At 45.7% G+C, this 27,892-nt stretch overlaps 2 protein-coding genes across 11 annotated transcripts in view; one reads left to right on the top strand and one right to left on the bottom strand.

The window, feature by feature from the left end:
• The window catches only part of daam2 (dishevelled associated activator of morphogenesis 2), a 67,222-nt gene extending 50,812 nt beyond the window's left edge, over positions 1–16,410 (bottom strand). For 5 of the 8 annotated variants that reach the window (XM_037485931.2, XM_037485934.2, XM_037485935.2 and 2 more), the window contains exon 1: positions 16,235–16,409. The gene's annotated coding sequence lies outside the window, so the exon portion shown is untranslated. Of the gene's footprint in view, positions 1–1,029; positions 1,282–16,234 lie in introns of those variants that run through there. The other 3 variants (XM_062557150.1, XM_037485932.2, XM_062557149.1) reach the window with 3 other exon arrangements.
• A 9,532-nt stretch (positions 16,411–25,942) lies between these two features.
• kif6 (kinesin family member 6) overlaps positions 25,943–27,892 on the top strand; it is a 42,852-nt gene continuing 40,902 nt past the window's right edge. Inside the window, exons 1-2 of one of the 3 annotated variants that reach the window (XM_037486849.2) lie at positions 25,943–26,151; positions 27,290–27,399. In XM_037486849.2, coding sequence (XP_037342746.2) covers positions 26,092–26,151; positions 27,290–27,399 — 170 coding nt within the window. In that variant the 5' untranslated portion in view covers positions 25,943–26,091. Of the gene's footprint in view, positions 26,152–27,289; positions 27,400–27,892 lie in introns of those variants that run through there. The other 2 variants (XM_037486850.2, XM_037486851.2) reach the window with 2 other exon arrangements.

Below are 27,892 nucleotides of genomic sequence, written 5' to 3'. Positions count from 1 at the left end.
AGGAAGAGATTAGGTTGTGTGTTGCCCTAGTCATGTTTTTTTTTATGCCCATGTTTGAGCTGTGGACGGCTACTCTTGAGGGAAATGTGGAAGGATAGTTGAGGATATAAGAAGGAAACCCCAACATCCAAGGCAAAAGCAGGCCATATTTACAGGAATGTAGAAGTCTACTGCATTGGCTCCATATTGGGATGAGATGTTGCTGGGAGGAGATGTACAGCATATATGGAATTTCTGGCTGCCAGGCTACCACTTACACACCAAAGGGATGACTGTGATTGATGAACACGTGTGATCAGCCCATGGATAGCACCCAAAATAGGCCTGAGACCATTACACTATCCCATCCTCCCTCAATTCCTGAAATGCCAAACATTTTCCTAGAGACACTTCATATTTGTTCTATGTTGACAACCAACACGGGTATCATAACCCTTTATTTATCCACCAGCTCTCAGAGTCGACCCATCTGAAGTTTTCCAATAAAATTAACCTCAAAACGTTCTCAGATAAAGCAGGGTTGAAGATGCCCTTTAATATGCCAAAATCTTTCCACAAGTTATGCACCAGCGCACGTGGGGATAAGGCAAGGTGCACTGGCAATGCCACGGACAACCGACCCAAACATAAAGACCATGCAAATTTCGCAACTCAACTTTTTCTGCAGTTTATAACCTATAAAGCCACTGTAGCAAAGAGGAAAGTGCTGGAAATACTGCCTCTCTCTAACCACGACAACACACACATTTTTACATTTTAAATCAGCCTAGTGGGACCAGTAGCCGTTGATGCCCACCAGCTTCCCTGTGGCTCAGCTCTGTTCGGAGCCTTCTGACAAATGTTTATTTTATTGGCTGAAACAGCCTGTGGTTTCCTGGCCGGACTGAGCAGCGGGAGGCAGTCCAGGGACGATCTGGGGTTTTGCTTCAAACATCTGGAGCCCATACTAAATGGAACGCCACTGTTGTGTCTCCAAGGGACCAGGAAGGGTGACGGCTATCTGTATCAAGATCAAGTTTCCCTACTTACCTACTTCAGACGGGCTGCCCTGAGAGATCGATTGTCCCCCGTTTCACGTCACTTGAAAAGGGTAAAAAATATCCTTTCAAAAAAGTGAGGATACAAGAAAGTTTTAAAGCATTCCAACAGCCTCTGAATTTTGGTCCCTCTTATTGCCATTTGGAGTTTGTGTTTCGTGGCTGGAATTCATGCCGTGGCTGGATGTTTTGCTCACTGAAGCTGCTGCACTCTGGTCTGCATCGCCTCTCTGAGCTTCAGCTGACTGTGCTGGGAGCTGAGCTCTTGGCATTGTCCCCGGTCCCTCTCCCCCCCTCCCTCCCTCCCGCTCCCTCTCTCACTCACTCGCTCTGTTATTAGCCCTGCTTCCCCCTCCCCTTCTGGATTCTACCTTCACTGTATGACAGCATCCATGTGGGTGTCAGCTGGAAAGGGTGGTGGGTTTCCTCAGAATATAAATGCATTTATCTACAATATGCATTTGTTTTTGAGGACAAGGGAGGCACGATTAAAGGAAATGACCCTTGACGGCCCAACGCTTCCCACCCGCAATCACCAACTCCACCCAATGGATTTCCTCACCGAGCGGACAAAAAAACGCCCACACGAAACCCTTTCTGTATCGTCCTCTCATCAGACGCATGCGTGAAGGCCATGCACACAAACACATGCCAAGAGTGGGATTCTCTGTGACACAGACAGGAAGTTGCTTTCCCCCCAGATCCAATCAGTGGTCATTAAGAAGAAAGTCAGACAGACAGCTTGATTTAGCTCATGGTGTAAACTCCTTGGAGGGCCGGCTGGAGGGCCGGCTGGAGGTCCACCCCACAGACGAGTCTGTGAAGTGGACGTCAAGTATGGATAATATGGAGGGGTCGCTTTACACTGAGCACCTGAGACCCCACAGAGTCCCAATTCGCTGGCAAAATCAGCAAACCCAAATAATGAAACTTAACTACATAAATTGTTACATTTCAGAATACAAAAACAATCAAATGATAAATTATTATCAAGTGTATAATTATTCAAATCAGCAGCTCAGACGCTCCATCTTTACCAGCTGTGTGATGAGTGATGCACGAACAATCCTAATCCAATGATAGAATATGTAGCCTATTATTCTCAAATGGGCCATTTCGATTAATAAGTCATTTTGATTGTGGTATTTTCAGCCACTCTCTCTCTCTCTCTCTCTCTCTCTCTCTCTCTCTCTCTGAAGCGAGTGGTTCTCATACCCACAGCGACCCTTCCTGAGTCGACCGAGACGGAGTCTTGTTAGAGGAAATGCACCAGCCAGTTGGCATGTGTTCAAATATTTGTCAGTTCGTTACGAAGCTGTTGCAGGAGCATTCCGGCTGGCCGCAGTCTGGGTCATTAAACGGAAACACCGACGTCACCCGCCATACGTTACCACATTGTTTCTGGAAGCCTTTACTGCCAACCCATTTGTCAAGGGTCAAATGAGAATTGATTTCATACAGAGTGATCTGTCTGGGGGGGGGGGGGGATTTCCAAATCAATACTAGACCTTTGACCCCCGCCTTGCTTTTATCATGAACATGTAGAGCTGCTGACCAGATTTTAGGGAGAAGATAAAAACATGGGCAGCATTACAACACATGACGTTAAAGACAACCAGCAGGAAGACCGATACACTTAGTCTGACTGATAGATGCAACAAATGTGCATTTAACTTAATTTGGTATCTGGAACTCAGCAGCTATGTAAAAATATTCATTGACTTATTGAAAATAAGTTGTATAGCCTATGAAGCAGAGCCCAAAAGGATTCATTCTTGGGGAACTGAACAGTGGCATTTTTATTCTCACGCATGCACACATAAACCAAACCGTGGAGATGGGGGCTGCAATAATACCATTTGTCGGCTTCCTCCAGGGACGGAAGGCAGATGACACAGAGTTGCAGGCGGTAATGCCTGTGTGCATTCCTCAGCGAACCCTGAGGACGCATCCATTAACCGTGCACTCAGTGGGGTCCAAAATCCACTGACTTTCTTCTTCTTCTTTTTTCAGTGCAGCATCACTGCTGGTCCCGCTCTCTGGGGTAATATCTCCATCACCAAAACAAGGGAGGAAAACCCAGAGAAATAGGCAAAGCTCATGCTCCAGTTCCAAATGCACTTTCAGCTACCCCTGTATCATCCATCACAGCCGGGTCAATTACATCGACTAATTGAGTGGGCTTGGCATGCTTAAGATAAACATGCCCCGTTCAATTTGATATATATATATATATATATATATATATATATATATATATATATAAATAAGAGGTGTTCTTTTCCCTCTTGAGGGTACGTTTGTTTTCACTCGCCTCCAACAGCAAGCATTTTGCATAATGAATGCAATGAGAGGTTGCACACTCACCTCCACGGTGTCACTCGTCATGCCAGGGAGATGACCGCAGATTGTGGCCTCTGCAAACTCTGGGAATTCTTTTAAACTGAAGTGAGGTTGGGCGTTTAACCACAGTGAATGACAACGTAAGGCGAACGCCAGGACTGATTAACCGTCCACGGAGCACGTCGAGGTTAGGCCCGACACCTCCACTCACTTGTTGGTCCGGTGGGTCAAGGAGTTAAGGAGTAAGTAACGGCCAGAAGGAGCAGTCAATTGTTCCGAGTGTTGCACTAGCAAAGGTGAACGGAATATGGGACAAGAAGAAGTTGGTCTCCTCCACGTTCCCATTCTCCTTCAGACCTCCAATAACAGGCAAAGAAACACATGGCGAGTGGCTCTAAAGAAGCCCTGCAAACGGCACTTTATTGGCTGACCAGAGAGTCTTCTTTGAGGACTTGTGGCGTCTGAAGCCAACATGGCAAACTGACATATTTTACGACTTGCTGTTCCTTCATGTTCTATTCAAGGTCTATTTGGGTTCGTCAAGGCATTTTCTTTCACGGCAGCACGGAGATAAATTGCCAGAAGAATTCTGTCGCCGCATGAAGCCTGAACTCCTGACAGCATTAACTGGAGAGAGCATTTTGATACACGGTCTTATTGTATGTTAGCTATCAGTCAGGATACTTCAACAGCCTCCGCAGGAAAATTAAGCGAATGACAGCAAAGCCATTGATCTAATTGGAGTCACTATGTTCTTATGGTGACATTCCTTTGCGTCAGTATTATTTACACCCTTCTTGTATAGCTTCTCACCACTTCACCTGCGTTTATCCGCCCTAATTAAGAGTTAATAAGCATTTCAACAGGATTACCAGTCAGAAAGAGAGGGTGCCTTTTTGGGTGTTTTTTACTCTGCATCTAAATGGGACTTTTGTCCCGGAGGCAGACTGGCAGGGTCAAAGGTCAACCCACTGACTGCTCCCACAGAACCTCTGCTGTCTGCCTGGAAATGTGCCAGCTAAATGCTGTCATGTTTAGGCAAAGGTCCAGCTTTTTGCTGACCGACTCATGACAGCTTCATTGTGGTAACCAATGCAAAGCCTTGGTCTTCAGGCATGAGGGCCAACCCTATTCAATTTGGAATAATTTCATTACACTGTGCAAATATGTTTTGGAAGTAAAGTGGGCCTCTCTTTCTTCCAGATCCTCCATTCAAACCAAAGGGTTATGTATTCCATCCCCTATTATACTGCCGATAAAGGGACTTTGCTCCATGTACAACTTCAGCTGTACGAAAGACATTACAGTTTATCACCAATTTTTATCCCATTGTTCAAAAGAGAAAATGCTCTACGGCACCAACCTTTTCAGTGGGGGGGCCCTCAGAACGAGTTCCTTTATAGCTAGCCACAGACTCAACCCAAGACTGAGCCCTCCATCTACGCTTTTCCAGGTGTAAGAACGTCTCTTCTTAAAATCCATTGAATAAAAATAAAAATCAAGGCCCAGAAGTCCCTGAAAAGCATTGCATACATCACCAGTGAAAAGTTTGGAAACACTTTGCCATTAAGTTGAAGGAGTCAGTTTAAATGTGTCCAAACGTTTGACTGGTGCTGTATATCCAGGCAAGGTGGAGCATGGTGGGACTGAAAAGTTTAGTACAATTCCAAATAGTGCATTCTCAGGGGATACAAGCAGTTTCTTAAGCCGTCACGCCACACACACACACCCTTCTATCTCCATAATAACATCTGGGAGTCATCTGTTCTGCAAAAAGGAGGCCCCCAGTGAACAGGTGCGTGTCTGAGTCCATGACCCTATGGCAAGGTTCTTGACCCGTAGCCTCTTTGTTATGGATGGGGGGGGGGGGGGGTGTCTTTGAACCCAGGGGGCACCATGGGACACAGACACCTCTGTCTGAACAGCCAAGGCCATGTTACCTTAGACTAGGGTGGTCAAAAATACACAGATCCAGCCCACGCCGTGGGCTCCTGCTTGGCCCGCCGGATGACTAGTGTGAGAATCCCTGAAATGCATGAATTGCATTTCCATCAAAGTAGTTGCTATTCCTGATCAGTCCACTGGGAGTCGCACTGCATGAGTAAGCGTACGCCATGGACTCGCCGTGAGAAACAGAGATCGGCCTCACTCTTGGGAGCAGAAAGTGACGGCGGCCGCCCCCGTCAGCCAGACCATCTGCCACCTCCCCCCCCCGTCGGCGTGGGCAGCACGTGGCCCCCCTACCTGAAATGAGTTTGACTGAGGGCGGCGTTGATCGGAGCAGCCCCTGCAACAACAAAGTGTTCTATTCTCTTTCGAGAGATTTCAATCACAAACCAGAGGAAGTGGATTGCATAAAAATAACCTGCCAATTTTATTCTCAAACCCATTGCTCTGGCCTGACCATAATGGTTCCAACCAACCCGACTGAACCCACAGTTTACTCTGAGCAACGCTGCTGAAAATAAAGGACATCGACCACTTTTTCTTAATCCCTCTCCTTCTCTTTCTCGGTGGATGATTCCCTTCCTGAGTTCGGCAGTTCACTGCACAGGAACTTGTCTCGTCTTATGAGCTCCCCCAGAGATGACAAAATATAAACAAACACTTCCTGTTTATCTCCATAGTAGAATCACCGAGGTACGGCCAGTGCAGCCCGTCACGTCTCGAGGCTGAAGGAAACGACGACCATTTCCAACGGCGAGGAGGAAGATGGAACGCAACCACACGGAGGGATGGTCTGTCCAGCTGCCCAATACATGGTGGGAAGGGTCAGGCATGTTTTCGTACAGTGATTTGCGATTGCCTCAAATTAAAGAGCCCTTCGTCACATCCTGTTCCCCAGCGGAGAGGAGGGCTCCTGAAGAAAAGTCACGTAGGGAATTCTGCTTGGACTGTTGTGTGCTGGGTCAACACCTTCCTCAACAGATAACTGCAGGAAGATCAGGTAAACATGATGTCCACAAACCATGGAATTAGATTACAGCCAAGCACGCGATCATTATACATAAATAAATATAGATACATTCATTAATAATTCTAATTACTAAGTAAAGTCAAATCCTACATGCTGCTGTGAGTTTGTGAGCACACGGGGGCCCCTGCTGAGTGAGTGAGAGAGACAGTAGGCCTGGGGGGAGGGGGGGGGGGGACACACGCCCAGCACGTGGCCCTGAAATCCATCTGGCTCCTCGGTGCACAGTCCTGCCGGCGTTTTCTGTTGCTAAGATGCACACACACACACACACACACACAATAAAGGTTAGTGTATCTACAATGATGGAGACTTTCAATTGACGTGCATTTGTAGTTGGAGTTGCAAAAGGGCGGAAATCTTCCAGGTAAATTTCCAAAGAAAGTTAAGCTCTGGAATCATGGAAATGTTGACCACCAGCAGGGCACTTCTGACTGAATTGAAGGTGCAACAGCTGATGGCATAGAATTCTATATCTATGTCAGAATCAACCACAGCTAGTCGGGGCCCATTTGTTTTCTGCAGGCCAAGGATCATGTGATGGGGGCGTGGAGAATCAAGGACAGACACCAGCCATGACGTCATTGTTGATAAGTGACACCATTTTTGTAGGACAGCGTTTCTGCCCGATTTAAACCCCACTGGCGAGGGGCGAGTAACCACATTTCACATCTTTTTTTATGACTGAAGACTGCATCTATGTTTAGAACGTGCAGGCTCTTCCAAAAAAAAAATTCACTTTTAGTTGCGAGAAGTTGGAGGGACCATTACTGATGAGAGATAACCCTCATCAGTGGCCTTTCAATCAGTATATTTCCGGGTTTGTGTGTTGTTTATCATCTTAATTGTGATTGCAATAATGACCACTACAGAACAGCGCTGCAGCCGCTTTCAATTTAAGACACAGCTGTTTAAATGTTTCTTATGTCCTATTATCCTAAAGTGAAATAAGAAATGATTCCGGTCCCTTTGGTTTTGTAATGAGGCCCTTTGCCTGCCCCCCCCCAAAACCCCCACCTACGACCCGGAAGTACACATCCGGGTTAATGACATGTGCTCTGGCAGCGTTCAATCGACACACATTGTTCCGATTAAATGCTATTCAAGCGGACTGGTCCGGTCGGGCCTTGAGTCATCGTCCCATTGCACCCAAGTCTGGGTCAGAATTTTTTTCACGGTGCAGCTTTTCCTCTCCCTGCATCTCGGTTTCCTTCTCAGAACAATGAGTCGTTATTTTTTTTTGTGTGTTTCTGTCAACACAGTTCTGTACAAGTGGCTATATTATGACCACAGGCAGATTATGAAGTTGAACTCCGTAACCTGGCTTCACAAAAACATTTCAATTATCAGCATTGATCGTTCACACTGGGTTGAAAGGAAGAAAGGAGCCAATCGATGAGAGAATCATTGATGCTCTTCCTCTGTCAACAGCTCATCATTTTCACTGTTCCTTTGAGGAAGGGTTTAATTGTATCCTAATGAATAGTTTAAATCAAAGAGAAGACACTTCTGGGATATGTATTGCACGAAGTTGACCAGTAGCCAAATGTACGAGATAGATTTATGTTCAGCGTCTGCTTTAACACTTGGTCCCCAGTGTTCCAAGTGAGTTTACGCTGGCTTGCATGGAGGCGAAAAATGAATCCCAGCAGGGCATCTTCCCTCCATTCTGCTTCAAGGGCCAGACCAGCAGATCTCTTCCTCACGCTCCTGGATGGGATTTCAGGAAGGCAAGGTCACAAGGTCGACGATACCAGAGTGTATGCACGTTAGGGCCGCTGGAATATGGATGTAAATCAGTGATAAAGAATGCCAAAGATTTCCTGCCACTGCGTTTCCACAAACATTGCCAAGTTTATGTACCGAGGCCTGTCGTCAAGGCAACATGGCACCGAATCGGGGGCCAGCAACAACGGTAGAAGGATGGAGAACAGTGAGAGAGGCAAGGATTGGAACAGGGGGGGGGGCAGTTCTAACAAATGTGTATTTTAGAAGAAAGACAGGTGAGGACATATGGTGAATATATCAAATATTTTTTTACTTTGAGAATTTGTATGATGCTGTTACTGTGTTGTAGACTGTTTACAATCATACTTTATATTAGATTGACTTAACAGAAGGTCCTAAGCCTCAACAAAGTGCTCACTGGAGTCCGCTAGAAAATCTCATTTAATTCTCATTGACTAATTGGATCTGTGCTCATTATTCCAGCTATATTCCACCAAGCCCTCTGTGGCTCTCGCTATCTGACAACCACTTTATAAAATGGTCCAGTCCAATGGTAAAGCTCACATCCGTACCACTGAAACAGCCCCAATCACTCGCCGATGAATTGTGCACTTAAGGGATTTTGCTTGTCAGCACAGCAGGATAGTGGACGTGTGCGTGGGATGATACAGTGGCATTAAAATGTCTGCACCAATGGTCCAATCTGTTTACCTAATACCTCTAATCCACCCCATCCCCCAGCGCTAGCTATCCCAGCAGATGTGGTCATGGCCAAGGTTACAGTCCGGTAGCATCACTAACACTCTGCTGATCCCCCCCCCCCCCCCCCCCCCTCTGTCGCTCCCTACAGATCACAAATGTCTATCAGCTCCCTCACGCTTCATGGCACAGCTTATCCCTGCGGCTGCTGGTCAATGTAAAGGGAAATAGGGGAGGGGGGGGAGGGCTTTTAGCTTTTAGCTTTCCTATTAGGACAGTTGAAAAAGTCAACCCTTTCGATTAACTGCCCACCGGTAATGGAAACCACAGCCAAGATTAGAGACAAGTTAGGCAAGAGCTACGTGACCACAGTAGCAGACAACCGCACGTGTGGGAGTAAATACCCTCTCAATGACTAATTGATCACCGGCAGGACTGGGGGGAACTTGCATCCAACGCCATCTGGCGCGGTCGGGGATGGGGCTTCAAAACGAGAGGAAGCTGGGCTCGTTTCCGTGTTTCCAGCCCCATGTGATCTCACTCAAGTGCACAAACGATTGCCCCGATACATAAACAAATATAAACAACCCCTTTCTAAACACAATGCGTGTGGATATCGAAGCGACCAAAAATGACGGTTGCCAGGACACGGTTGGGTCATTTGAGTTCCTCTCGTTGGATCCCGTGGTGTGTTTACGCCTGCACTTCCTGAATGCTGATGGAAGACAGGCCCCTGGTTTATACAAGTGGAAGGAGAGGAAAAACAGTACACTGCTCTGAGGCTTCTGCACAGTGCAAAGACGGAAAGCGCACGGCGGGGGGGGGCAGTATCCCGGTAACCAAGGGAACAACATTGAGGTCACCTGATGTCCACATGTGATATTTACCACGAGGGATTGATGGAGTGTACACCAGAGGAGTGTGCCAACCGTTTTATCAAGCTTCCTCCTCATGTCCTTTAGAAGAACACGCAGATTCCACACGAGGAGCCGCCAGAATTGATCAGGGAGAGTAGAGGCTAAGAAAAGGAGCTTGTCAGGAGCTATAACAGTGACTGATGGACAAAATGACCTGGAAGGGATGGCCTGGTACGAAGAACAACTACCGATGATCAAACTGTGTGAAGGAGTCAGTTTATTGCGTGGCACAAAGAGTCGCCTTTTGGTTTAAAGGGCCGAGCACAGCGCCATCGCAAAAAAACCTGAGTGAAATAAATCTTCCTCTCCGGAGGGTTAACAGCAAAAAGGCCCCATTTCCACAGGCCTCTCCTGAGAAAGGCTCCCATTCATACGGCCTCTGAATGCTTTAGTTGTTACCAACCACGCGGTTTGTCACTTGGCAAAAAGGAGGTTTTGAAAAGAACTTTGCCGGGGATGAAGGATCTGTGGCTCGGCTCCACAGTTCAGGCAGAGTTGCTCTGTTTATCTGCTTAACGAAAAAAGGACCGGACCATTTCTTAGTGCTCCCGAATCCTTCAACTGCACGCAGCCATCCATCTGAAGGCTCCAACACAATGAGCAGTTAGCTCAGATGTAACATCAGGGGCTGGGGGACAGCCCGTAGAAGACAGTACAAGTGCTTGTCACAGTTTGATTCTACTTACGAGCTTTCAAGTGTGCCATAAAATGACATGACTGGAAAGAAATGTGTGGGAGGATCCGCGTAAACAGAACCAGAACATTCAGTCTCATTGGCAAAACTGCAAAAAGCTACAAACTTGACCTTTCTCAAGGGTCAATATCCAGAAAAAAAGGAAAGCTGCTTTATTGCTGTGCTGAAAAGCCTGAAGGATGTGGCCTCTTCTGAAAAGATAACCTGTATGGTTAGTCCTGACTCTAAGTAAAGGGGGCCGGGTTATACATACAGCTTAAACAACTGCTACCACTAGAAGCTCTCAAGGGGGGGAAGAAACCCTTGGCAAAGTACTGGGGCTCAGCATCTCCAAGTCTGTTGGACCCCAAGGGAAAAGCCGGTCCTGAGAGCGGGGGACTCTCACGGACAGTCAAGAAACTTTCCCACAATCAAACACACTCACAGGGCAGCGAAAAGGACCCCGGTCAGCCAAGGAGGGGGGAGAGTGAAAGAGGAGGAAGATGTGATCATTGCAATAACAGCCCAAAGACGCTCAGGCTATGCCATGTCTCTGGTGAGAGGCCCCTCCCGCTGAATGCTCGCTAGGGGCAATCGCTGTCACGTGGAGGATATTCGGTGGACTTCAGTCTTGCAGGAATGTTTAACCTGCAAATAACCTGAAATACATTTTGGAGACTCAGGGGGCTGGAGTGGGCCTCTACCAGATGATTTGGCAAAACTCATTCATTGGTAAATTACCTCATTACAGTAATCTTTCTTTAGTACAAATACCATCTGCAAGGCATTAAATGGGGTGTCAGGCCACTGAGGACATCTGGATTGCTAGCGGTGAGGGGAGGCTAATTTTGGGAGAATTTTGATCCTGGGAAACAAACAATGCAAGATAAAAACTCAAGGGCAGATGGTTTGGGCCAAACAACACTGGGAGCAAAATGTTGTTCGAAGGAAATTCTTCAGAAGAGGAACATGTTAGCTCTGTTGTTAAAGGAAAAGAAAGTGAAATGACTCCAGATAGATTTGCAAACACCAACATTTGAAGATAATTAAATGTCAAGCACATACTGACAACCCAATGTAAACACAATCCATCTCTTGGAAGGCAGTTGGGTTGGGTCACAGGGCAAAGGTCACCTTTCACCACATTTTACTATGTGTTGACTCGAACATCAACAACAAATTAGGATTGGCCTCTGATACGAAGAGCTGTTCAGCTGTTTCATACAGCTATTTAGCCAAATTCTTTGTTGCATAACAACTAAAAACTGTACTTAAATTCTTTGGGGAAACACCAGGATGTTACAAAGTCAGCACACTGCTGAGGGAGCTGACAGCTTTGTGTTTCCAGTCCTCGGTCATGTTTCCCACTGTTTTATACCCAAGACATTCTTCTCCATGGTGGTTTAGGTCCTTCTCCGCCAAATCAAAAGGTTACATCTTGAGAAAATGCGGCATGCAAGCCTCCTTTCAAATGGGGCAGCAGCAGTCCTCAAACTTCCTTTTATAGAAGTAACCCCCCGAGCTGGATATCACAGCCATTATAAATAAGAAGCTGGAATGCAGAAGGGGAAAAAATAAACATCCAGGCTGCTCCGTTATCTCCACCCAGCTGTGCCGTTTAGAGGCCAATCTTTGGAGATGATGTCACGCTGGCATTGCGTTACTGTTAAAATAGGCTTCCTGTGATTTTGTTTAGGCACAAATTAATTCAGGGAAAGGCAAGCAAACACTATTAGAAACTTGAATTAAGGTCATATAAACTTACATACTGGATACCGTAGAGATTGAGACCAGAATACGCAAACCAATAAAAGAATGGGAAAGGTTCCTAAAGAGATACGTCTCAGACAGAAGGTGAATACAGACAATTCAGATAGACTGGGAGAAAAATAAAGTGTTGTGTGGACACCCAAAATACATGTACGAATTCAAAAAATTAAATCTTTCTCTTAACTGAAATTGCTCAACAAAACGCCAACCAAGAGATCATTGTGGTGCACCAGCTAAATGATGTCCACTGAATGGTTTTTTACCAACCACACACAAAAATAGTAAATAGTAAAAGGTCACAGACGGTAGCTTTTTTTGTGGCCCAGAAATGATCTAATAAATTGTGCTTAGCTTTCACTTGCTGCTACGTGAGTGAAAGGTGACACTGGTGCTTACTGGCTTTACAGAGACAGGATGCTTTCAGCACACTTTACCAATTAAACTTGAAGATAAAAAAGGAAACTAAAATCTATCTCAGGTACACATTGACTTCATGTACAGAACTATGTATAATGGTATGTGGGACTGGTACCCGCTGTGCATTGCTGCCAATAGCAATGATCCAATTGGCACCAATGAATCAGCCAAAGCGGTCTTCATCTTGTTTTCAGGGCACTTAAATGAGTAAACCTCAACGTGTCGGGGTGATGTTAGCTGGGGATCTGGGGCAGATGGAGGAGCATCTCCATCCTCAACTGAATTCCAGGGGTAAAGTAAACCGAAGATGCAGAGGTGAGAGGGAAACCTGCAGCCGAGGGGATATGGGGAACTGACGCACTGGAGGCTTGAGAAACGATTCCATATGTGCTCCATATCCCATGTGAAAGAGCTTCTTTGTGCTCAGTGAGGTAGCACGCGACTAACCCCCCCCCCCACTTCTATCCACCGACCAAACCTATCTGGCCCTTTCCCGGTAGCTCGAGGTAATAGTAGCCAAGCGTAGAGGGGCAAGAGCAAGGGGCTGGATGCCCGAGTCTCAACCCTCAGTCCGGCAGGGTATTTTGACGGGGGCTAATTGCCTGTGACTACATGGAGACAGGGGGGGTGAAACAACCGCTGCATTGACTTAGTTGTCTGGGTGGAAAGGGGGGTTAGAAATTAGGAGGCGGAGGTTGGGGGCAGGGAAATGTCCAAAAGTAAAGACATATTAGGATATTCTCAACCTCCATTACCCTCGTGCTAAATCATTCCCAGTGACAGGCACGTCATTCCTCAAGACCTTGAAGAAGCAATCGAACACGAGCACCTGCTCCCTGTGTGTGAAGAACCAATCCTGCACATCATGTGCACAACAACGTGCAAAATAGTCACTCCGCATTTTAGGAACAATGCACAGCAATCCACTTAAATTGCCTCCAATTTATTCCAGTGGATGAAACACGTCTAAATCAGGTAGTCGAGGCAGCAAAGCTGCGTTTTCCAGGAAGAGCATTAAAGCCTGGCTTAAATGGACACATTTTACAGAGCTGCAGGAACTGAACTTAAGTTCTATTGTATGATATAGTATCTGGGGTTTATGACATTTTTACCAGAATACCTTCTCTTTTTTTTTCCTCTTACTTTTGGAGCGAGTTAGTTTGTGTGGTGAGAGAGACAGGAAATTAGACTATAGGGACGGATTTAGGAGAAGGAAAAAGGAGAAGGAGGGGGGGGAGAAGAATGCAAAAGTGTCTTGCACGGTTTTGTTTAGATCCCATCGGACAATAACGTTGGTTTCATGCAATTAGGATGAATATGGTCAGCATTGCATAGCTTTACATGCACAACACAATAACTAGACTGTAGGGTGATGCGGAGAGGAGAGAGACAATCTTGGAGATATACAGAAAGTTGAGGTGAGGTGCAAGGGTTAGCAAATGCACATTGAGCCTCATGCTGAGGGGTCTCTGGTAAAAGAAAGTTCTGCACAGGTAGTGTGCAGGGCAAGTAGACCAGAGGCCGTTGTAACCACCTATCAGTAAAACCCTGCACAACGAGCCCCTACAGCTTTTTAACATGAGAGGTGGGGCAATGATTGAGGTAAAAAAAACACTTTATTTTCTATTTTAAGATAGATATTTAAACCTCAAAAAAGAGAAAAAAAAGGCTATCCCGAATCAGGTCGATTAAGTGTTTTCATTGACTGTGCCTTTGTATTGAGAGATCTGCTTCTCATAAGGTTTGAAAAATGGTGGCCCCTTGCTGTAAAGATCTGTGTCAGACTCAACATCCACCTGGGTGGCTGGTTGGGAACAATGGGCACCCTCTACGCCGGGGCAGAGGGGCTTCCACTGGACACGATACCCGGTGACCAACTCTGGCGCCCTGAGCTGAGCGAGGCTTCTGGACATGCTGTGCGTGGTCTTTCCCTCGCTCAGTCCGCAGGGGGGCACGGCCCGAGGCACAACACCCGGGTCCAGAGGCCTTGTTGATGACGTCGTGCCTGGTTCCTCCCCTCTTCCCCTCAGAGCACACAGGTAGCAGGGCAGGGTATGTGCGCCGCAATCAAAACACCGGGCCGATGGTTCTGCCACATTGCAACTCAACAGCGGTCTTTGCCAGACAATTGTTCCTGTTTTATATTGTATGAAAAACGCTTAAAGCATATTAAAAGCTCAGTGGATTGTAGCTAAATACAGCCGGCTATAGTATGAGGGTTTGCCCCAAATCCATCCATTGCTGCTGTCCATCAACACTAGTGTTCAGTGGGAAGCCCAGTAATGCCTGTAAGGAGACATTATTGTTTAAAACTCTTTCAGTAGCCTTACATGTGCAACTCCTGCAAGTAACTTAGCACGATGAAAATGTCATTTCCACGTCATAATCCTGTTCCAATCAATATCACCCGCATTCATCATCTGGACTTTCCTTTCTTTTTTTCCTTAAACTGGCCAAAATGATCACTGTCCTGTGGTTTGAAGCAGTCCTGATCCAGAAGGAAGAATGTAGCAGATGCTATATTGGCAAAGCTGTGTGTGTGTGTGTGTGTGTGTGTGTGTGTGTGTGTGTGTGTGTGTGTGTGTGTGTGTGTGAGAGAAGCAGGCGATGGGGTCTGTGCCTCGCATGGTGCTATGCTCGTAAAGCCTCAACAACGGACTGAGAGGAGCCAACGCTGCATCACTGCCAGATGTTCAGTCAGATTAAATGCCATCCTGTGAACTCCCAGACAGTGTGGATGCCCCCCACCCACCAAGTGTGCAATCCTTCCACTTCCTTACAGATCAACAAAACAAGCATTGACAGACTGACGCGACTAGAAATCTTTACAGATCACATTGTCAGTTTCTTTTTCCAATGTGGAGAGCAACAAGGAGACACCTGTTTCGGTTTTAGAGTTTCAAGTAGTTTGACCTGATTTAGCTCAGAAGTCATCGCAAGTCAGTCATCCTGGTAGATGTCCACGAGTGTGTGTAGATAAATATATCAACACACACTGATCAAGAAGTTCTCAAAGACGTTTTCTTTTGGAGGTAAAAGGGTAAAGAAACCAAAGCCAGGGTTGGGCGAATCTCAATGAAAGCGAAAGGAGACCACAGCCACACGTATTTCTGAGTGGACATTTTTTGCAGCACGACAGAGGCGCGCGCTGCGATGACGGAGCAGCGCCCCCTTTGGATGCCCGCGGGAAGTTCACCGTGCAGTGTGGCAAATGGTCAATTAGAGAATCCATCGAGATCAATGAATCGTGCCACAACACACACCCATAACTGGAAATGACACAGACATATATCCAGACCTCAGACAGAGACACAGAGACGCACTGTGAACAGCCTCTAAAGTGAGCAATGTTCCTCAAATGGTGGCCGGTAACGGGCGGTATTTGATAGACAACCAGTTGACGTGCAGCCGGGGATCCTGCTGCTCTGTAATGTTAACATCTATAGGCTTCACATCACGTGCTGCATCGTGATTGGCATGACGAGCAGAAAAACAGCAGACAACCCAGGCAACACGTCAAACCTTATTTCATAATGTTAGATCACCCCCACGCACAGTACAATTCATCACTGCCCCCCCACCCGACGTCTCCCTGAGCGGGTTATGAGCCCCATCACAAGGGACCGGCTCCTGATTCCCGCTGAGGCGGCGGCGGCGGCGGCATCGCTCGACTTACCTCCGGGCGTCGTGGCGGAGAAACAATCTGCGGCACGTCGCAATAATCCGGTGGTCCGCTGTCACCGAGTCCCGGGGAGGGATGCGAGAGAGACCCGATGCCCTGCTCCGTGCTCCGTGCTCCGTGGCAGGCTGCTCGCGCGGAGCGTCGGTGGGGAGAGAAGCGGGCTGACAAGCAGCAGCGGCACCACGCCCCCGCTCTTAAAGCCACCGTCCGTCTGCTCGGAGTGCGCGCGCGCGTGCGTGTGCTGAGGTTTAAAGATTTCACGAGTCCATTCCGTTTTGATGAACAATTCCTGGTTCATGTTTCCATTGTTACAGGTAAATACACCGGCAGTCATTAGCAGGTCAATGCACACAGTAGGAATGTCTTCTAAAGTCGTCCCAAGTCAACCCCCCCCCCCCCCCCCCTCTCTACTGCTAGGCCTCTCACCAAGATACCCAGGCAAAGGGAGGCACTGGAGAGCCGGGACCAGGACCAAGCGTACAATGTGTTTGTAGAAACACGTTTGAGTCATCATGTTAAGTTCTGTTACAAGTCTCTAACCCACCAGGTCGAGTCTCCAGTCAATTATCTTTCTTTCAAGTCAAGTCGCGGGTCATAAAAACAGTGAGAAAACGTGACCACAAGCGTACCGCTCTGGTAAAACAACGGAACTATGCGTGTTTGCAAAGTAGCTGACATGCATGTCAACAATACCGTACAGATCTAACAGCACGTACTGGTACTCAAACAGGTTTCAGCATTTTACAGCTCCAGTAAACTTTCACAAATGTTAGAGTCAAGGGTGCGTTTCCCCCAGCTGCTAAGCATTTAATCCCCTGAAATATGAGGAAACAGTATGACTGGCTGTGTTTTGATCTCCTCGCACCTTGTAATCCTTCATTAATTGCAGATTCTGGGCATCCACTTTGACCCTGGCGCATACAGAGACATCCATACTAATTTCACATGTTTGAGAATAAAACTACAGCCGCTGTGAGACCATTTCCATTGGCATATTCTCGGGGCAGAGAGGAATGATATTTACATTATTAATATGACAGCAAACCCACAGGAAGCTGGTGTCAAAATGAAAGTAGCTGTGCCTGCATTGTTTGCCTGGGATTCTTTACATGCCTTCCCACTGTGGGCGCAAAACCGTTCCAAAGCCCTCAGCACTACTTGCCACTGTCGAACATAACAGTGTGGTCTGTACATGCATCCTGGGTTTGCACTAAAACCTGTTTACATGCTTGAATGTTAAAAAGAACACACTCTTTTTTCTTCATATCAATGTATTCGCCTTCTGTCTGCAACCCTCCCTTCCAGTGGACCCCCTCCCAAAAAAGCCCAGTCTGCTCTGAGCCTGCATGTGACATTGGAAGGGGAGCAAAATCGGATTGGCTGGTTCAATCACATGCCATGCATGCCCATACTGGGGTACTAAATAGGGTACCAGAAAGGATTTAGTATGGTCCAATATACAGTATGTGAAGTGCAGTATCTCAGGAAATACCAGGATGCCACACCATATCTAGTCAACTTCTGCAGTACGCAAGCTATAAGGAGCTTTTCCAGCTCATTCTCACAAGAGAACACAGTTTGTAAGGGCAGCTGCATTATGCAAAAAGGTATGATGCATTATGAATGAATATACTTTCAGATCGAGGAAGTCCAAAAATAAATGTCTTATTTCGCAGTCCGTGGGTTGGTAGACGCTACAGACACTCAAATGTGTGTGTACCCTTTCACCCCTGCATTTGTCAACGAGTTACTTTCCTCTCTTCCCAGAAATAATTACGTCAGCTACTGTAAGTTTCAAGTTTGTCCGATGGTGAAGTGCGTGTCTACACTTGGACTGAAGTGTCAGGAGTTGATGGAGCTGTCCGGGAGCCTCGGCGGCTTGGCCTCTCAAAGCCAGGATGACATTACCCAGTGGAAGCCAGGGATTCGGCCCCTGGGAGGAAACCAGGCGAGGGGCCTCAATTAATCTCTTCAATTTGGCAAAACCAAGGGTAGGTCAAATCTATCATCCAGAGCGGATAGTATATCATAGCGGAGTTACATTCATGTCAGATAATGACACTCTGTCAGTAATTGAATCTGAGCCTTTTAGCCTGACCCCCAAAACTCAGTGAATTAGACATGGTGACATGTGGACACACACAAACCCAAAGCCCAAAGTTGACTCTCTATGATAGTATAACATGAGCCCACCATGTCACAGTGAACGTGTCTCCAGTGACGCTGACGCGAAGGAAGTGGCATTCTGGTGCGCCCAGTGAGAGGCTCCGTTTGTTGCCCCATGTTTTTTCGCTGACGTCGGAGAAACTAATGAGGAAAAGGCCGAAGTTCTGATGTATTCTTGGAATTCTTTCAAAGGTTTAATGACACGAGGAGCTGTTGGACTGCAAGATCTCACAAGGGAAAGCCTCACTGGTAAGTCTGCTAGAGTGTCCGGGCACGTACTTCCTGGTGTCAAACCTGAGCCGAGATACACTCAATTCTCCTCATGTGGCCTGACATCACTAATCACAATTAGCCCGAGGGTGTGTGTATTTCACATGAGTTTTTGTGGCTGGTGGAGACGCATTGCGTTGGTGCTGCGATTGGCCACAATGACAAATGCGCAGGTGACGTGGCGGGCTGTGGTTTGGCCTGTTCATATACTGTGCATGGGGGGTCATGCCACCCAGGTAAGGCCCTTAAAGCAGTCCTTTAAATGAATGCAATGACATGTTTTGGGAAAATAGAGGCATGTAAAGTACGAACAGATTGTATGGCTCAAACGGAGCGGGCCGATGAAACGAGATAATGCAGAGTTATGTCCGGATAAATTAAACATGTACCAACAGACTAAACACACACTGTGGAGAAAATAGAAGAGATGCAATAATCCATCTGCAAATACTATTAGAGTTCTTGGGATCCTACAAAACAAAACACACAATGTTAGAACATGGCCACCGTCACCATGGCAGTTTACTGCCCCGAACGGCATTCTAACTCAGCTCAGAGGCCCTCTATTGTACGTGAAACTGCAAGCTCTGCTTGTTTGGGTCTACTCTCTTTGTAGATGCACACACACACACACGTAGGAGCTATTTTCTCATCCTCGCTGTATCTCTCCCTGTAACTTCTGTGATGAAGGGTAAAAGGCTGAAGGAGCAGCTCAGTTACACATCCATTTAAACTTCAGCACTATCTACAAAGCTTTGGGAGGATTCAAAGCTATCTGCACTGCACGTCCCCCCCACTCCTTCTCCTTCTCCCTGTATGCATTGTGATGACTATAGAATCAGAATCTAAGGATCGCTACGACTCCTCTCTGTTCTGTTCCTGCCTTGAGTGATACATTGCCTTTTATTTCCTGGCTGTCATCAAATGTGCCTCCACTGCTATCCTCTCCTTGTTTTATTGTGGAGGTGATGTGTGCATGTGTTGGTGTGTTTGGTGAGTATTACAAGTATTACAAATGGGTGCCAATGATAACAGAACGATCAATGACTTTTTAACTAGAGACAAGATGAAGTTGGCGTTGCCCTGTGGCCAGCATAAATATAAATAAAGCAGCATCCTCCCACACACGCACACACAGGCTGTAATTTCCTCGGTGTGGCCTAATTGAAAGTGACACGTTGCTAATCAATGCTCAAACCCACTGTTGCTATGGAAATATCCTCTGTGAACTTTCCGTATTCCTTCCACAGACACTCGTGTCCAGTCCACACATTAGCATTGAGCTCAAAAACAATCCATTTCATAGAAGCCTTGTAAAGAAATCTCTGTCCTCCAAACCCGTGCTTACGCACAAGAGCGGGATTTGGGGATCACCGCATGATGCAGAAAAGGTTTGTTGTTATCGTTACAAACGGGTACACTGGAAGGTCTACTGGCGATGGTTGAAACCTCACCCTAGAAGTATATAGTTCCAATTTTAAAGGTGTGCCAACATACATTGGAAATGTAAAGTATGCCCAAAAGAGTTATGTGTATTGCCTTGAGACTTACCATAAGCATAATCTTAACCTTAAAACTACGTTACCATAACTTTAAAAGTCTTGAGGAGCAACATTCTCCTGTGACCTGCGTTTTCTGATGTCTCTGTTTCTCAATAGATTGGAAGAAGCTACGTACGTTGACAAAATGTCCCGTGTGCGTGTGCAACAGAACGAAATGATACAATGAGACATGATGTAGTCACAGTGTTTGCATTATGTTGCAAAGTGGTGAATGGTGCATATCATATTCAAATCAAAATGTTAGAGCCTGCACTCTTGTTAACAGCAGAAATCCTTTGGGCTGTTGGTTTTGAGCATGGATCGGCCTACTTTGGTGTGACACATCACAGGGGCTGTGCCAGGGGTAACAGGGTAACACAAAACAGCTTTATTGTGTGTGAGGAATGGCATGCAATGGTCCTGAATGGGACTTCATAGGTAGCTGAGTTCAGCACCGTGAGGTATGTCATTGTGAATCTGATACGCAGAAGAAGAGGGATTTGGATGCTAGAATCCTCCATGGCAGCAGGACTTTGGGGAACCTACTGGGGTGTCAAATTCACATTTGCGGTTAGCATTCCCTTCCCACCGCTTACATAACGCAATGTGTCTGTGTATATGTGTGTGTGTTTGTGTGTGTGTGTGTGTGTGTGTGTGTGTGTGTGTGTGCTAAAACATCTTCACTTGGACCCTGCTTGTTTTGGAGGGTGGATATGCCTTTGCGTTTTATTTCATCTCAATTCTCTATCCATCTTCTCCCACTATCTCCTCAGAGTTGACCATATTCCACTCAATAGCGCATTTAATGTTTTGATGAGGCCCACATCCTCTCTGCTGACGTGCCGCCCGACCGTGTCCATTCCTCCTGTCCAAGCCACTGCACACATGCAGCTGTGATCAATGAAAACTCATGATGATGTCCATTATTCAACACCGGTCTGAAAAAAAAAAATGAAACACTCGCTAAAAAATGCAGAGCATGACAGTTGCTATAAAAGGAAAAGGTGCATCAGATGCACATGCAGGCAATAGATCTGGAATTACTTGGATGGTAAATCTATCACAAGGACAAGTAATGTACTTGCATAATGTTTACTGACGGCAGGAAATGCAACTCAAGACAATCCTTGAGGACTAGGCCGAGCAAGCGTATAGAAAAACCTAGTGTGGCCTTCAGGGGAATTGACACGACAAATACAAGCTGCCAATTCAACGTCAGAAGGTGAAAGGCCTTCTCCAGGCTATAGGTTCAACATGGCAGACGGCATGATGAAGACAACATAAAAAGTAGAATGGATGTAGGTGTAGACATTCAATAACTATACAACATCGTAAATATATATTTCCAAAATTGTTTTGAGAGGTTAGCTAGGATTTAGTCCAGCCCCTCTGCGACCCTGTACAAAGGATAGTGGGATTGGAGATGACTATTTCCTTAAATGGTCTTCAAAGCTGACGGATAAAAAAAAAAAAGATGAAGCTAAATGTCACCCTGTCTGTGACTTCTTGCTCATCCCCACATCCATCCCACAATATTGCTGGTCTACATTATATACTGTATTTCCAGAATGCAGATTGAAGTCTGATAGGCCTGGGTGTAGCTAGCATAACAGAAGGCCCAAGCCTCAGAGAATAACATAACCAAAGCCCTAAAGAATTCCCTTGGACACAGCTACTGACCAGAAAACCGTGCCCTGGAACTGCTGAAACCCCAGACTTAAATAACGTGGAGTGACTGAGATGGACACTCAGCACTTTGGTTTGGGCTGCCTTGGGCCATTTGAAATCATGTATAAATATCTATCCATCTATATAAATATAGATTTTATGCATTTTATTTCATCTCAATTCTCTATCCATCTTCTCCCACTATGTCCTCAGAGTTGACCATATTCCACTCAATAGTGCATTCAATGTTTTGATCAGGACCACATCCTCTTAACTGTGAGTATAAATATCTATATGGATAGGTATTTATACTCACAGTTGACATTAAAGCTGCACTAATCAAGGAGGAATGCCTTTGAATAATTAACCCCTCAGCTCTGCAGTCCGTCTTAGTGTCTTTCAGCTTATTATTCATTTTTGCAAGTTCCAACATTACTGTTTTGGATATATTAACGCTCGTAGCCTCCAGTGCTGGGGGGCGATGGTGGCGCATGGAGTAGCGTGGTGCGCTGGGAACCGCAAGGTTGGTGGTTTGAATCTTGGCTGCCCCATGTGCCAGGTCAAAGTGTCCCTGAGCAAGACACCTAACCCCTAATTACTCCCCAGGCAAAATGTAACGCATGGTTTATAAGGCAATATAAGTTGCTTTGGAAAAAAACATCAGTTAAATGATATGTAATGTAATGCTGTGGCATGAAACCAATGCAGAACTTCCAAAAACTGCAGTTCCTTGAGTGGCCACTCAAGGCTTGCTCCAAAAACAAGTCACGTTCGCTTTGTGGACAAACCTTGCCCCACCACCTGCTTACAGCTCTGGACTCACAGCTTTAAAAGCGTCGGTCTTTATGCTTCTTAAAAGTTCATTTTGCTTTGTAGCAAAGGATTTGAGGGAGAAACAGGCCGCTGTGTGGTCCCCTGCCAGTACACTCCCAGTATGTGTACCAGTGACTGTATGGGATCGTTTGGTGTGTTCTGCAACTGCAGGGCACGCTGATGCAGCTCCATGGGGAAACGTTACTGCTCCTAGTATGCTGAACATTTTTAAGAGCGGTGGTGACATGGTAAAAATAGGATCTGTGCACCCTACACGCTTACATACATGTATGGGTCAGGGCATGGAGTGACCTCCTCTGGCCGCAGCGACCACGTAATTCACTCTGTAAATAACTCTCCTGCATTCGTTTCCCTGCCAACTGCAGGGCTCGCTCACTCGTGCAAAAGTGCTGGTGTTAGAAATAAATCTTTTTTAACCCAGGCTGACTCAATATACAGTAGATGCGTGAACGCCAGCCGAGAGACTGAGTGTGGCTGAATGTACAGTTTACTGACTTCTTTCCCATCCACCATTGCGTGTGTCAGCATGTGCGTATGCTTGTTGCATGTGTGTGTTTGTATGATGACACTCGGTAACGTAAGGTACCAGGGCGGCAGTAGCTTGTCTCTAATCAAGCACCCATTCTACCACTAAGCCTCATGTGGCCACTCAGACAGACCCGGGACGACACACACACACACACACACACACACACACACACACACACAGCCAGCAATATATCATCCTATGGAATCTATCCAACCTCAACCAGTAGGCCACAGAGAAGCAGCTACTTAACTAAAGCATCATCTTGCCCTGCTCTGTAATAATGGCCTGTTTGAATCAAAACCTTTCCAGCAGGCTTAACTAAGGGATTGATTAGTCAGGGGCCGCGGAGGGTGCAGTGTTTACTATTTTTTAGCATTGGAAATAATGTTCAAGTTTACAGAAGCCGACACAGACTAATTGAAACGGTCTCCCAGTTCTCCGCTGCATGAGACAAGTACTCTTTGTCACTCATGTAGCACATCGCATCCTGTTGTCACACAGCAGGCGGGTCCCAGGTCATCTTTTGCAAACATCCATGCAAAATAGCAACGACTCAGCTAATGTCTGCTGAGCAAGTGCTGCTGGAGCTGAAGTCCTCACACCAAACACACCTTTTTCATACCTGCCAGGCCAGCGCATTGAGACAAAGACGTCAGATTCTGGCAGAGAGCACTGAAATAACAGGTTTTTTGTTGTTTTTGCGTTTTTAAGGTCTTACACAAGAGCCTAAACTCTACACTATCAACATTATTTATCACATTGTGTACAGTTGATGAAGCGTGTGTGTGTCTCTGAGTGCGTGCATGCTTGCACATGTCACCGTGTGTAATCGTCATCTACAGCGACAATTCCGATCCGACACCTCCTGTTGTCACCTGATCTTCTCGTAAACCTGATACACGAAGATGAAAGAAAACGAAAGTGCCAAATCGGTGGGATTCTTTTGTAAGAATATATAGAAAATGGCTCTGAGGTTTCTTCACTTCGCCAAAGAGAAACAAGTCCGCGTGGTTTTGCTCGCATGCAACACTTTGAAGTAAAAAAATACAGATTTTGAAGTTTGTTTCCATGTGTCGCACTATGGCATTACCAGTTGTTTGCCTCCTCTGGGGTGAAACCACAGCTATGTCAGCTAAAGACAACACATGGACCAAAACAGGAAATTAAACGAAAATAATAATTCACAGCTCCCTAACATGCCCAGTCCAGCAGATTCTGCACTTCTCCCTCAAGGAAACAGATTTACTGTATAACTGCTTTGTACAAAGGGAAGTGGCTGCTTCCTTCTTGGAACTCAAAGGCTGCATTTCGATAGTGATACAATCTGCACATCAATAAAAGTTAATGTCACCGCATTAGTTCTCTTATTAACACCACTCCAGAATCACCACCAGCTCCAGTGTCTACAGGAGCAGCAAATCCTCCCTTTGGTCCATCTGGAAGGCATGTGGTTCATACTGTGAAGCTGTTTGAGACAATGTGTGAAGCAGAGCAAAGTATCTTTGTACAACTGCAGTTACACTCTCTTACAATAAGTTAGGCTCCTCCCCAGTCTACACAAGTTCTTAGAAATAAACCTTGGTCTTCCCAAGAAATCTATTTGGGTTTTGAAAAGTTAGGTCCCCGAAGAGATGTGTGTAAATCTAATACGAAACGACCTGGCCTGCAGCCAAACAGACGAAGGCGGGGTACACCTGGCCACCCCCTTAAAAAAGGTTAACTGTTTGATGTTGTTTTACTGCTTCGGGGTTAACGTGCGCCATGCGTGGCGAGGTGCATAAGCTTACCCCACTTACACCGTTGCATAACACAAAACTCTAAAACACACAACGCCTATCCTACAGCAATGCTGTAGAGGCAACTGCACCGCAACCTTGGCATATAATTATCTACACATTTAAACCAAATTGCACTCTAAAATCAGCGGCATGAAGAATATAGCCATGCGCAACAAGACACACAGGACTATTTCAAAAACAAGGCCCCACACAAGAAATGTTCTTTTCTGTGGTACTAACAGCTGTTAAGTCCTCCCAAGTTTCTGCGAGGGACGGCATGTTTGTTTTGGGCTGGTGGATGCGTGTGCTATTCTATAACATCTTCCAGTGTGTTTGTAAGCACCACACTGCACACGTAATACAAGTTGTGCAGTTCAAAAGTTAACTTCAACCAAACAAATGGTAATTTACCCCTAAAGCTAATGTGATGCATGGACGTGTCTTTGGTTTCTCTAAAATATGCTGTGCTATAGGTCATGCTTTTTTCTGTCTTTTTTATTTTTTTAATGCACCATCTAGACCCTAGATTCTAGGGTATCTTAAGTCAAAGTAGGTATGTGGTAACCATTGCTGAATGTCCTATTTGATGATATATCCATGACTTTCCCATCCATCAGTTGTTGGTGAAGTGTGTTGGGAGTGCTAAAAACACATTTCTCACTGTATGGGTCACTGAACCTGCAGTGACCTTCTGTCTTACTTAATTCACATAACCCATGCTCAGAGAATAATCAACATTGAAAGAAAAGAGCATGTATGCGTCCTATTTCTTTACCCAACAGCTTCTTCAGTGTTATTCCCATACCCCCTCCTATATACATACCTAGCATGACATATCTAAAGACTCAGGCCAACACACATCAGGGATAAAAGACAGCATGAGCGGGGCAGATGAAACGATTGTTTCACACCAATGAACCATCCCCAGAAATATAGACGATCTTTGTCAGCAGCAGTGGACCGCCGTCGCCTAGCAACAGGCTGCATCTAACGAGAGGACACACAGCGTCAGCGTTAGCATGCGAGCTAACCAGCAACTTGCAACCTGAAGTTGAACCGGGGGAAATGGTGAAACAAACGATACAGATATTTAGCCGCATTAAACCCTCTAAGAATACTACAGCGGTAAGTGGAAAACCGAAACAACATTAAAATCAAATGCTGGTTAGACATTGGGTTTATTTAAGCTAACGTGAGCTAATGTTGTTTAACTCTAATCCCGGTTCAGAGCGGCATTTTACCTGCAAAAAAACAACTTTGACCCGCTATAAACACACCTGTCTGGACACTATATCCCTTGGGTACAGTTTTACGTTTTAGTTTTTAAGTTTTTTCACAACACAACGTACAAGGAAAGCACAGGTGTAACCAGAATCCAATTTCCTAATTTATTTATCAACCAACCTACCTGTGTTTTTGTATTTTTCTACACACAAGGTGTCCACCTACTATTAGATGAGTGGCCTCTATATTGGATACACGTCAGAAAAAACTAATTTCAATGATAAACATCCCTGGCAGCACTCCCACTATTCTCTGTGGAACTCTGTTTATTGTCTGAGAGTAACAGCTGATGGAAGAAATGATCAAATTACTTTGAGGGTGTCTGTGGCACTGCAGCGTGAGCTCGACAATATCCAGCGAAATCAAAATGAGCACAGCTACCTCCTTGGGGACTTTTCGTCTTTTTTTAGCTTTCTGAGCAGGGAGGAGGTGAAACACAATCCAATCATTTAGGTTTTATCTTTTATCCCCAACACCCCTGGGGACCAGTAATTGCATCTGTGTCCATCTGAAACATATGCCAGAACACATGCTGAGGGCTGGGGGTGTCTGGGTTGACTTGTCCTTTTCTGCTAGAGCCCAATCTGTATTGGTTTAATTCCCCCTGGTCCCCTGGGGCCCCGCTGAGCGGAGGTGATATTGCAGAAATGTCCCCATACACTGCACACTGATCGTGATTGCTTGTTTTGTTCTATTGCTTTCCACAGGATACATAAACTCCAACGATTTCCTTTTAGGGCCTGCATTACACGAACAACACACACGTTGCCAAAATTCTATTGTTGACCTAACCTTTAGGTGTTTACAGGCATTACACTCACTTGAAAACATTTTCAAATAAATGCAAATGGATACTCTAAATTGCTGTGCAAATATTGTGGTCAATTATCCTACTGCGTTGCCTTGCGATGATGACCAGCAGTCCGTAAGCCGTGTCCCACTGGAGGCGTAACTCAGCTACTGTCTCTGGCTCCCTCAGGTCTACTCTGTGGACAACGATGAGCCAACGGGGGCTTTTTTGGAGTTTCTGGTGCCCAGGGACCAGGCTGAGGGCTTCGTTAACAACAAGAGGGAGTGCTACAAGTTCAGGTAGTGATGTATTTGTATCTGTAAAAACAAGGTTTTATAGAACAGCTGTGTGTTTTATGGAGATTTTGTGTTTAATGGGCTGAAAAGTAATTCCCACCCTGGAAGATTCATTTCTCATATCAGCAAACTCATTTGGTTGAAGTAAGTTCAGCTGATGGCGTCTTTGAAGTATAATATTTACTTTACTTTATAATTATTTGTCCTGTCTGCTCTCCTTTCCACAAAAGAATAGCCATTAAACGTAAAGCCATGTCAATTTACTGCTCTAAATTCCTTAGACAGGTTTTTTTTTCTGTGACCAAATAAGCATCTTTTATCTATGGAAATAGAAATTGAATCACAAAAAAATATTCGTGGTGGCTGAGTGTCTTGTAGATGACCACTATAATTAGCTAAAAAGATCCATGTAGTAGTATAACAGAGGGCACCCCCGCGTATGTGTGAGCTGCCCAGCAGAATGTAAACTATCAACAAAAAAGAAGCTATACATAAG

Source organism: Pungitius pungitius, chromosome 14, assembly GCF_949316345.1.
Source record: "Pungitius pungitius chromosome 14, fPunPun2.1, whole genome shotgun sequence".
NCBI classification, from domain to species: domain Eukaryota; kingdom Metazoa; phylum Chordata; class Actinopteri; order Perciformes; family Gasterosteidae; genus Pungitius; species Pungitius pungitius.
The sequence above is the reverse complement of the archived record's forward strand: the minus strand, read 5'-3'. Positions and strand labels throughout refer to the sequence as shown.